The 12,004-nt window shown below is 48.3% G+C and overlaps 1 protein-coding gene across 1 annotated transcript in view; it reads right to left on the bottom strand.

Moving 5' to 3' along the window:
- SYNM (synemin) overlaps positions 1 to 11,696 on the bottom strand; it is a 60,950-nt gene extending 49,254 nt beyond the window's left edge. The window contains exon 1 of the mRNA XM_030189731.1: positions 10,865 to 11,696. Within this exon, the coding sequence (XP_030045591.1) occupies positions 10,865 to 11,659 (795 nt within the window). The 5' untranslated portion in view covers positions 11,660 to 11,696. The remainder of the gene's footprint in view (positions 1 to 10,864) is intronic.
- Positions 11,697 to 12,004: the final 308 nt, after the last annotated feature.

The raw sequence follows: 12,004 nt of genomic DNA, 5'->3' as shown, positions 1-12,004 counted from the left end.
GGACCTTTACATACTTTTCGAGTACTGCAGAAAAACTTTGAGTACTGAGAAAGGCCAGGCTGGTGACTCAGTTAGCAAATAGTAAGCATCGCCTTGTGGAGAACCTCACTTTTGGGTCCTGTAGGATTGTCTCCAGGGCAGACACAGAAATGCAGACCAGACTTTTTCTTTAATCTGTACTATGAATTAATCTGGGTTTCCTTTCCTTTCTCTTAATATAAATTGTAGTTGTTTTATTTGTAAACCACTTTGAAAGCTTACTAAAGGACACTGTATCAAACTGAAATAAAACTTGGAGATCAATTCCTTGCTCAGATGTTCCACTTGCCAGGCAAGAGATCCTTCAAAGACAGTGTTCACAGTCCTAAGGGAGGGTGTCATACCCAGAACTCAACGACAACACCAGAGGGGGGGGGGGTACAAAAATCATCACATTGTTGATGGCCAGATCCATCTCTGGCCGTCTTCAAATCTAAGCTAAAAGCCCACCTTTTGGTGCTGCTTTTAACTCCTAACCCTTGTTCACTTGTTCAGAACCCTTATTTTATCATCCTCACTTTAATATTCTCTTATCTCTTGTTTGTCCTGTTTGTCTGTCCTAATTAGATTGTAAGCTCTTTTGAGCAGAGACTGTCTCTTCATGTTCAAGTGTACAGCGCTGCGTATGTCTAGTAGTGCTATAGAAATGCTAAGTAGTAGTAGTAGTCTTTGGGATTACGGAATCTTGCTACTCTTTGTCCTTATCCCTTATTTGTCCTGTTTGTCTGTCCTAATTAGATTGTAAGCTGTGTCGAGCAGGGACTGTCTCTTCATGTTCAAGTGTACAGCGTTGCGTATGTCTAGTAGCGCTATAGAAATGATAAGTAGTAGTAGTAGTAGTAGTAGTCTTTGGGATTCCGGAATCTTGCTACTCTTTGGGATTCTGCACAGAATGTTGCTACTGTTTGGGATTCCGGAATCTTGTTACTCTTTGTCCTTATCCCTTATTTGTCCTGTTTGTCTGTCCTAATTAGATTGTAAGCTCTGTCGAGCAGGGACTGTCTCTTCATGTTCAAGTGTACAGCGCTGCGTACATCTAGTAGCGCTATGGAAATGATAAGTAGTAGTAGTCTTTGGGATTCCGGAATCTTGCTACTCTTTGGGATTCTGCACAGAATGTTGCTACTGTTTGGGATTCCGGAATCTTGTTACTCTTTGTCCTTATCCCTTATTTGTCCTGTTTGTCTGTCCTAATTAGATTGTAAGCTCTGTCGAGCAGGGACTGTCTCTTCATTTTCAAGTGTACAGCGCTGCATACGTCTAGTAGCGCTATAGAAATGCTAAGTAGTAGTAGTAGTCTTTGGGATTCTGGAATGTTGCTACTCTTTGTCCTTATCTCTTATTTGTCCTGTTTGTCCTAATTAGATTGTAAGCTCTTTTGAGCAGAGACGGTCTCTTCATGTTCAAGTGTACAGCGCTGCGTATGTCTAGTAGCAGTATAGAAATGATAAGTAGTAGTAGTAGTAGTAGTAGTAGTAGTTGCAGAATCCATGGAGTAAAGGATCATGTCATGAAAAGTTACTGCAGAAGTATTTCCACCGGAATGAACCTAAAGGTTCTACATTTTCACTGAATTGTCTGAGATTACAATGTTGCTAGTCTTGGTATTACACTGTATCTCTAGCCCTCACATTTGTTTCCCCAGCAATATCTCATACTCTGTATGTACAACTATTTTGTCATTCCAGACGTATCTCCTTTTTAAACAAGTGGGGAAAGCATGCAAAGCATAGCTTATAGAATTCTTTCTAACCCCTCTGGATATATGTGTGCATGTGCATGTTTTTATCTGTGCTGTCTCTGGGACGATTCCCAAACATTGCATTGGTTTGGAAAGAATAATAAAATGAAATGCAAAGGACTCACATACAAATCAACTTATGCAAGTAGCTTTTCCTACATAAGCACACAACTGTGGAATGGACTACCAAAAGCCGTGAAAACAATATACGACCATCTAAACTTTAGGAAATCACTAAAAACCTACCTATTCAAAAAAACATACCTTACTGACATAACCTAAAAGACTGAACCCTGATACATAACTAACTGAAGCTAAAACTGGACTCAACCCAACTCCTCCTCGCTACGATTCCCAAATATGTCTGTAACACAAGTATCCATAATACCACCTTGTATTTGTTCCTTAACGGCTTGGCGTACGCCTACGTTATTATGTAAGCCACATTGAGCCTGCAAATAGGTGGGAAAATGTGGGATACAAATGTAACAAATAAATAAACAAACAAACAAATAAATAAATAAATAAATAAAATAATCATTAGATGCCACTGTAAAGAGATTCCACACTGTCCCAAAGCAACAGGAATTATTGTGCTTCTCCAACATTACATGGCAGCAGGGACGTAGCTACGTGGGGCCACGGGGGCCTGGGCCCCCATAGATTTGGCCCTGGACCCCCCTGCCGACGACCCTCTCAACCCCCCCCCCTCCCGCCGCCAACCTGCCGTCGCCGTCTGCTACCTTTGCTGGTGGGGGACCCCAACCCCGCCAGCCGAGGTCCTCATCTTCCTTTGTTCTGTTTCTGAGTCTGACGTCCTGCACGTACTCAAAGAAACAGAAGGAAGCCTTGCAGATCAGCCAGCGAGGTCCTCTTCTTCTGGCGCAAGGCTTCGTTCTGTTTCTGTGAGTCTGACGTCCTGCACGTACAACGTGCAGGACGTCAGACTCAGAAACAGAATGAAGGAAGAGGACCTCGGCTGGCGGGGGTTGGGGTCCCCCATCAGCAAACGTAGGTGATGGTGGAGGAGGGTTGGGGGCGGGAGGGGTGTCGAGAGGGTTGTCAGCGGGGGGGGGGGGGGTCAAAGTTGTTGTTGGTGGTGGTGGTGGTGGTGCCGGGGGGGGGCTAAAATGTGCCCCCTCACGTCAGGCTCTGGACCCCCCTCCCGCTGAAGTCTGGCTACGCCCCTGTGAACCACAGCTGAGAATGCTGTGAGCTAAATTCAAATCCAACATCTAATATTAGGCATATCGTGAAGTAATACAAAACCTTAAACAAAATCACTCAAGATCTATAGAGCAAATCTACCGTTGCATAATAGCACTAACTTTTATGAAAAGGCAGCTCTGTAAACATTGCAGCAGGCAACAGAACATCACAACACCTATTGGGAAAACTAAACGAGCCGTATTAATATCGATCAATCCTATACAAACATCATTGGAACACAATACCTAGCAACTTTTTTTCAGTATAAACACGGACCCTCACCAAGTATAGAATACACACACATGAAAAATAGACGTATGTAGATCTAAATTTAACTGAAACCCCAAGATATCAGACTCCGGGGCCCTTTTACTAAAAGGGGTCATGCGTTGTGATTAGAATATGGGTTTCCCTGTACGCAGACGCCACTTTTAGGGGTCCTTTTACAAAGGCGCGCTGAAAAATGGGCTTGCGGTAGTGTAGGCACGGGTTTTGGGCGAACACCAATCCATTTTTCAGTCACCTGCAAAAAAGGCCTCTTTTTTTGCCTAAAATGGATGTACGGCAAAATCGAAATTGCTATGTATCCATTTTGGGTCTGAGACCTTACTGACAGCCATAGACCTAGCGGTAAAAAAAAGCTGGGCGGTAATGACCTACACGCGCCAAATGCCACTTACAAGCGTCCGAAATGAAATTACCACAAGAGCCACACGGTAACTCCATTTTGGCACGTGTTGGCCGCACACAGACGCTTAAGCAGCTTAGTAAAAGGGGCCCTTAGAGAGGCAGCGAAATGGCCACGTTTCCATTTTTGGTATTAATGGTCATGGGCAAAGTGTGTGGCCATTAGTGTCTGGCACCTTACCAACATTTATTGGCCTAGTGGCCTAGTGGTTAGAGCACAGGTCTTGCAATCCAGAGGTGGCCGGTTCAAATCCCACTGCTGCTCCTTGTGATCTTAACTCTCCATTGCCTCAGGTACAAACTTAGATTGTGAGCCCTCCTGGGACAGAGAACTATCCAGAGTACCTGAATGTAACTCACCTTGAGCTACTACTGAAAAGGTGTGAGCAAAATCTAAATAAATAAAATTAACTATTCTTTGAGCGCCAGTCCCCTGCCCCCTCTGATGTCAACCTCAACCTCCTGTTCCAGGGCAGGGGACCGGCAGAGCTGACAGTGGCATGATTGCTCAGTGCACCCCTTTACTGTTTGAAGAGAGGGGGGTGGCAGTGGCAGGCAGCAAGTGATGGGGTGACGGGGTGACACGCCTGGAGGTAAGGGTGCTCCGCCCTGGGTGAGAACTAAGCTATGTACATCACTGTCCAGAAGTGAAGTTTTAAAAGGTGAATGGGGGTTGAGATACGTTGGGAGATGCTGGAGGAGGGGAGAGAAGGGGAGAGAGATGCTGGACAGTGATGCTGGACCAAGGGCAAGGAGATAGTAAAAGCAAGAGGGAGAGACACCAGACAGCGAGGAGGGGGGGAAGTTAACTGGTTAGTGGGCCCACTAAAAGGCCCTGGGGAGGACACAGAAGTCTTCAGCTGGCAGGCTTGGGGGTCCCTAGCAACAATAAGAAAGGTATGCTACTGCTGGGTGGGCCTGAGCTCTAAGTGCTTGGGCACCTGCCCACCCAGGCCCACCGCAGCTATGCCACGGCCCCAGTGTACATGTGTGCATGTATTTGTGTCTGTGTGTTTGTCTCTTTGCATCTGTGTGTAAGTGTTTATATGTGTCTCTGTGTTTGTGTGTATGTGTTGTGTTTACTGATTTGAATTACCATCTTACAAAGTGATACTGAAGTGTTTTACAACAAAATAACAAATATCAACACAGTACACATGACTTCATGTTTGGGTGTGTATGTCTGTATTGTGTGTCTCTGTGTTTTGTCTGTATGTGTATGTATGTGAGTGTGCATGCACGTGTGTCTGTGTTTATTGTGTATGTGTGTCTCGGCCTGTGTATGTGTGTGGCTGTGTATCTGTCTTGGTTCTGTGTGTAGGTGTGACCAGTAAAGGGGAAGGGAAGGGGAAGGGAACTGGGACTTGATATACCGCCTTTGTGAGGTTTTTGCAACTACATTGAAAGCGGTTTACATATATTCAGGTACTTATTTTGTACCTGGGGCAATGGAATCAGAGTCCGCTTCACTAACCACTAGGCTACTCCTCCATTAGCAACATTCCATTTAGAAGCCTGCCCTTGCAGATCAGCAACACGGCCGCGCATGATGTCATACTCACAGAAACAGAAGCCTGCGCGACCGCGTTGCTGATCTGCAAGGGCAGGCTTCTAAATGGAATGTTGCTACTATTTGAGGATCTGTTGTTATTATTTGAGATTCTACATGGAATGTTGCTATTCCACTAGCAACATTCCATGTAGAATCTCAAATAGGGAACGGGAAATGGGACTTGATATACTGCCTTTCTGAGGTTTTTGCAACTACATTCAAATCAGTTTACATATATTCAGGTACTTATTTTGTGCCAGGGGCAATGGAGGGTTAGGTGACTTGCCCAGAGTCACAAGGTGCTGCAGTGGGAATTGAACTCAGTTCCCCAGGATCAAGGTCCACTGCACTAAGCACTAGGCTACTCCTCCACAAGACCCCAACTGCTACGTTACAGCCTATCAGTTGCTGGGGGGAGGGCAAGCTTCAGGGGGACTTTATTTCTGTGGAACCCCTATTCCAGTCCTTGGAACACAGCTAGCCAGTCTGGTTTTCAGGATGTCCCCAATGACTATACATGGCCTTCATTATATATAAATCTATCTCCTGCATAGTCTTCGCACATAAGTAACTACAGCCGTCATTTTCTCGTTCAGCTTTATTAGTAATCATCATTATTAAAACAATTCTCCGTATCTTAAAACTAATCAGCTTCCCTATGCTGCTTATATCAAATATACTCGGAGTGTGAATGAGTAGGTTGAATGTGTGTGAGTATATTTGATATAAGCAGCATAGGGAAGCTGATTAGTTTTAAGATACGGAGAATTGTTTTAATAATGATGATTACTAATAAAGCTGAATGAGAAAATGACGGCTGTAGTTACTTATGGGGGAGGCATTGGTTTTGTAACTAGAGTGGAATAGGGTTACTCATTAAGAAGGGAAGGAATGCATAGTCCTCTGGGATATGCGGAAAACCAGACCGGCCAGATGAGAAACCCTGATCTAGCAAAATTGCTCCACAATACTCTCTGCGTAGACCAGTCACTGGCTGCCAGTGAGGTTTATATTCTTTCCTACCGAACCACAGATTGGAAAGAAATTACAGGCGATAGGAGAAACTGTACAGCTGGAGAACAAAGCACCAAAAGGCATTCATTTTATCAAAGCAACATAGGGTCCCAACGGGTCTTTATTAAATAGGCTCCCAGATGCTTCCCTGAAGAAACACAAATTTACACCTCCTCTGAAAAAAAAAAGTTTAAATATGTTCATGTACTCCTAAGAACATTCATTGCGACTCTACCAAAATAACCCTCCAAAAATAGAACGGAACAGGATCTGATCTGGTACAGAGGAAGAAGGGGGGAAACGGCCAGACTGGGATGGGGCAGGAGGTCTCATGAATGAGATAAATTTGCATGTGCCACCTGCATTCTATGCAAATCTATTCATGCATATTCATTGTGGATTTCCTGAAGACCTGACCACACCTCGAATATTGTGTCCAATTCTGGTCGCCGCATCTCAAAAAAGATATAAAGGAATTGGAGAAGGTGCAGAGAAGGGCGCCGAAAATGGTAAAAGGGATGGGAGGACTTCCCTATGAGGAAAGGCTGAGAAGGTTAGGGCTCTTCAGCTTGGAGAAGAGGCGGCTGAGGGGTGATATGATAGAAGTCTACAAGATAATGAGCGGAGTAGAGCGGACAGATGTGAAGCGTTTGTTTACACTTTCAAACAACAATAGAACCAGGGGACACAAGATGAAGCTAGAATATGGTAGATTTAAAACAAACAGGAGAAAGTTTTTCTTTACTCAGCGTGTAGTTAGAATCTGGAACTCGTTGCCGGAGAATGCAGTGACAGCAGCTGGCCTTACGCAGTTTAAGGGGGGTTTGGACAGATTCCAGAAGGAAAAGTCCATTGAACATTATTAAGAATTAAGTTTTGGTTTGTTTTTTGGGTTTTGCCGGGTTCTTGAAGCCTGGATTGGCCACTGTCGGAGAGAAGATGCTGGGCTTGATGGACCCTTGGTCCTTCCCCCGTATGGCTGTACTTAAGTACTTATGACTGGCTGGGTGCGTCCCCAGGACTGGGTTGAGAAGCCCTTTGCTACATCTAAGTAATCAAATCCTGTTAAGCAGAAAAGTTCCCAGGGTTTTTGTTGACACCCCATATTATTTTGCCTTAAAGAAAAAGAGCATTTATTCTCTCTCACTCTTTCACAGAGCTGCCAAATCACCCAGTTCCAGAAGGGAGATTGTAGGCCAGTTCTGGAGTTCTGGCAGCCCCTTTCTGATGCATAATGGGACGTGCAGTTCTTATTCAGTAGGGAGAAAGACTACAAATGCCACATTATTCTGGAACGTAAACTGAAAAACAGGGACTCACCAAAAAGTCTCCCTCTACTACTACTACTACTATTTAGCATTTCTATAGCGCTACAAGGCGTACGCAGCACTGCACAAACATAGAAGAAAGACAGTCCCTGCTCAAAGAGCTTACAATCTCCTGGAACTGGGTAACTTGGCAGCTCTGTTGAGCTCTACCCAGGGCCTTCCAAGGGGGGGGGGGCAAAAATCCCCAGGCCCAGCCTCCATGGGAGGTCCTGGGTCTGGGTCCAATGCTTCTTCTGCTCCCCTGCTCCTGCCTGCTGCGTTACCACAATATTGCTTTAATGGAATCATCCAGGTCCTATGCTGCCATGGACAGGAGCAGGACAGGATACCAGGGGCATAGCCAGACTTTGGCGGGTCCAGAGCCCGAGGTGAGGGGGGCACATTTTAGCCCCCCCCCCCCCGTGCCGCCGACCCCACAGCCATTATCGACCCCCTCCCCCGCTGTCATCGTAGGCTACCTTTGCGGACGGGGGACCCCAATCCCTGCCAGCCGAGGAGGTCCTCTTCTTCCCGCGAAGGCTTCGTTCTGTTTCTGACGTCCTGCACGTTGTACGTGCAGAACGTCAGACTCACAGAAACAGAACGAAGCCTGGGCACGTACAACGTGCAGGACGTCAGAAACAGAACAAAGCCTTCGCGGGAAGAGGACCTCCTCAGCTGGCGGGGATTGGGGTCCCCCGCCAGCAAAGGTAGACCAAGGCAACGGCGGGAGAGGGTTGGCGGTGGGAGGAGGGTCGAGAGGGTCGTCGGCAGGGGGTCCAGGGCCAATTCTATGGGGGCCCAGGCCCCCCTGGCCCCATGCAGCTATGCCACTGGGATAGACTGTGGGGAGCAGGCACACAGGAGGTAGCTTGGCAGCGCCGGGCCCGGACCCCCCCCCCCTCCTTGGAGGCAAATACAGACAGGTAAGGAGGCAGGCGGGAGCGGAGGGCGGCAGTGCGAATAGGGGGAGGGAGAGAGGAGAAACCCAGTGGCATATCGAGGGTGGAGCGGTGGGGGTGGTCCTCCCCAGGTGCACACTGCAGGAAGGGTGCAGGGAGCAGCCACGCAGCTGTCAGCTCTGCTGATTCCCTGCTCCCTCTGCTGTACTTCCTGTTCAGGGGCAGAGGGAGCAGGGAACCTGCGGAGCCGACAGCTTTGCGGTTGCTCCCAGCAATTAGAGGTGATGCGCCGGGGGGGGGGGGGTTCGTACTACACCCGAGGGGGGATGTCGTGCTGCACCCGGGGCGGACGGACGATGCTGCACCCGGGGGAGGGGGGGTGCACAGTGGTGAACTGCCCTGGGTGGCAGCTGACCAAGGAACGCCACTGGAGAAACCCATTTGCAGCTCCAGAAAACAACCCATGCAAAAAGCAAAAACATTCCAAACATATATTTAAAAAAACTTGTCATATAATAGAAATAAAAACTGAAATGCAAGATGTCAGAAATGCACATTTTCCAAAGCTGATGTATTACAATTAATACATTCAGAAACAAATACTTTTTTTCTCTTTGTTGTCCAAGTATTGCTTCGGTCCCAGCACTTCTTTTATGCCTTTCTCTGTTGATTTTTCTTAACTCTCTCTTTTTAGGGTGTCCTTTTGACACCATCTTTCCTCGGCATCCATCTCCCCTCTGTGTCCCTGTCACTATCCTTCCCCCTTGTTCAGCAACTCTCTTCTGTGCCCCTATCTTACTCTGTCCAGTATCTCCTCTCTGTATCCCTGTCTCTATGCACCCTCCATGCCCAGCTTCCCTTCTCTGTGTCCTTGTCCCTCCCAATGTTCAGCTTCTCTCCTCTCTCTTACTTTCCTCCTGCACCTCCTACACTGGGGCCAGTATCTTTCTTCCCTGCCACTCCTGCTCCCCACCCACCCCACATAGCATCTCTCCCCCTTTCTGCCCTGTCCCCCTGCTCCCTCTTTCTCCATTCCAGCCTTCACACCACAGGGCCAGCATCTCTCTCTCTCTCACGCTGACCCCCCCCCCCTTCCCTGTATGGTCTGGCATCCCTCTCTCTCCCCCCTTCCATTGGTCCAGCATCTCTTTCCCTTTCTTCTCTTAATCCAGACACTCTCTCTTCCCTCCACTTCCCCCAAGCCCATTTCTCCACATTTGGTCGGGGTTTCTCCCCCCCCTCCCCCCACACAGGACCATTATCTCTCCATCTGCCTCTCCCCCCCCCCCCCCCCCCCACCATGGGTCAGGTATATCTCTGAATCCACCTTGCCCTGTTCTGCTTTTCCTGTTTTATATTACATGATAGTATTGTTAGCAGGCCCTGGTGATCTGACCGAAAGGCAGGATATAAAGACTTTCATTAAATAGTGAATTGTTCTGCTCATGTTAAGGAACATTTAATGCTGTATTTTCCAAGTGTGAAGGGTAGTCAATACAATTATAAATATGGAAACTCATATCAAATTGAACTTTTCTGAAAGGAGCTGCCTTTAGACAGACTATTTTTTGTTTAGAAAACAATTAACATTTTTATTCTGTACTTTTTTTTCCCCATATAACCTAAGGTTGAATTTGATCGTATGTAGTTAGACTCAAGAAAATGTTAGGAAGTTCTTTTTTTCACGGAGAGAGTGGTAGATGCTTGGAATGCCCTCCCGCGGGAGGTAGTGGAGATGAAAATGGTTAACGGAATTCAAACATGCATGGGATAAACATAAAGGAATCCTGTGCAGAAGGAATGGATCCTCAGAAGCTTAGCCGAGATTGGGAGGCGGGGCTGGTGTTTGGGTGGTGGGGCTAGTTCTGGGCAAGAAAATGGCAGATACAAATCAAGGTAAGGTATACACAAGAGTTGATCTTGTTGGGCAGACTAGATGGACCGTGCAGGTCTTTTTCTGCCGTCATCTACTATGTTACTATGTATGTATCCTAAGTATACCTAGTTTTTACATAGTTTGCGATCTGCCTAGAACTTTAAAGGTTGAGGCAGAATATAAATATTTGTAGTAAATCCATGCCCCATCTGGGCTGAAGTATGAGGAAAATACTTCCCATCACCTCAAAATATTCCAGATGGCTCTATTCCAGCACTTAAGGGCTGGAGATACCCAAACTCACTTTCCCACCAAACCAAAACAACATGTGGGGTATCCTGTTACTGAAGTTTGGTGCTTCAGAGAAAGCATTCCCAGGCCAATAAAAGTCAGGGAGCAAAAGGTATCTTCCACTTTGTGAGGCCACAATCTCCCCGACCCTTATTAAAACCACTTTTCTCACGATCAGTACGGAAAGAAGGGATGAAACCCATTCAGTGCCTCCTCCTGAATTCACTGCAACGGGCTGCTCCTCACCTGGTATTCCTGCATCTGCAGCCTGTAGCCTTCCTGCATGGCCAGCAGCTCCTCCTGCAACCGCTGGCGCAGCCCCTGCAGTTCCTGCAGCTCCCGCTCCAGTTTCCGCAGTTGCTGGAGGCACAGCCCCTTTTCCTTGGCAGCCTGCTCCTGATTCTCCCAGTCCGCTTTCGCCTTCTCTTCCAGCTCCTGGATGCTCTGCTGGTACTGCAGGCAGGTCTCTTCCCAGACCTGGGATATGAGGAGCAGGGCGCTGTCCTGCACCTCCTGCAGGGAGAAGCCACCTGCGGCTGCTGGAAGAGGCAGGACGAGCAGCTCCCGCAGCTCCTGCACATTGCGCTCCTGCTCCTCCTGCAGGTAGGCGCGCTCAGCCTGCAGCCGGAGGAGCAGCTCCTGCAGGGCGGCCTCCTGCTCCTGCGCCTGCTGCAGGTCCCGGCGGTATCCGTGCAACTGCGCGTCCAGCTGGGCGCGCAAGGTCCGCGCTTCCCCGCACAGTCCCTGCAGCAGCTGCAGCTCCTGCGCCAGCTCGTGCAACTGGAGCTCGGCTCGGCTTTTGTCCGCGCGCAGCTCCTGCAGCCGGTTCCGCAGCTTCTGCGCTTCCTCCCGGTAGCCGCGCAGCCAGCCTTGGTCTCGGCTGGAGCGGAGCCGCCCGATCTCCTGCTGCAGAGCCCCGTTCTCCTGCTCCAGCTGCCGCACACGGGCCAGGTAGTCCTCCAGGCGGCGGTTGAGGTCCTGCAGCTCCTGCTTCTCGTCCCCGACGCCCGGCCTCATCATCACTGCCGTGTGCTGGAACATGGTGGCCGTACGATCGCTTCTCTTTGGAGCTCGACTCCGGACTGAGCCTGCAGGGAGAGCGGAGCGCACTTTAATAAGGGAGGAGGGGGGCGCCCGTGCCCGATGGCTTCTTTCCCTTATGCGCCGCTTGGGACAGGAGAGCAGAGCCCCTTGCTGGAGACGGAGAAGTACGGCAAGCTGCGGAGCTGCCACGGATCCAGAGTGGTACTTTTCAGCCAGCTTCACATTCATTCCCCAAATAGATTCCCTAAAAATTGGCCCTCCCTTTTTTGGGGGGTTTACATTTGCGGAGTAATCTCCCATTTGGCCCATTAAAAAAAAAAAAGACCAATTCATCCCGAACCA

The sequence above is a fragment of the Microcaecilia unicolor genome, chromosome 1, assembly GCF_901765095.1.
Source record: "Microcaecilia unicolor chromosome 1, aMicUni1.1, whole genome shotgun sequence".
Taxonomy (NCBI): Eukaryota; Metazoa; Chordata; class Amphibia; order Gymnophiona; family Siphonopidae; genus Microcaecilia; species Microcaecilia unicolor.
This window is presented reverse-complemented; position numbering and strand designations above follow the sequence as displayed.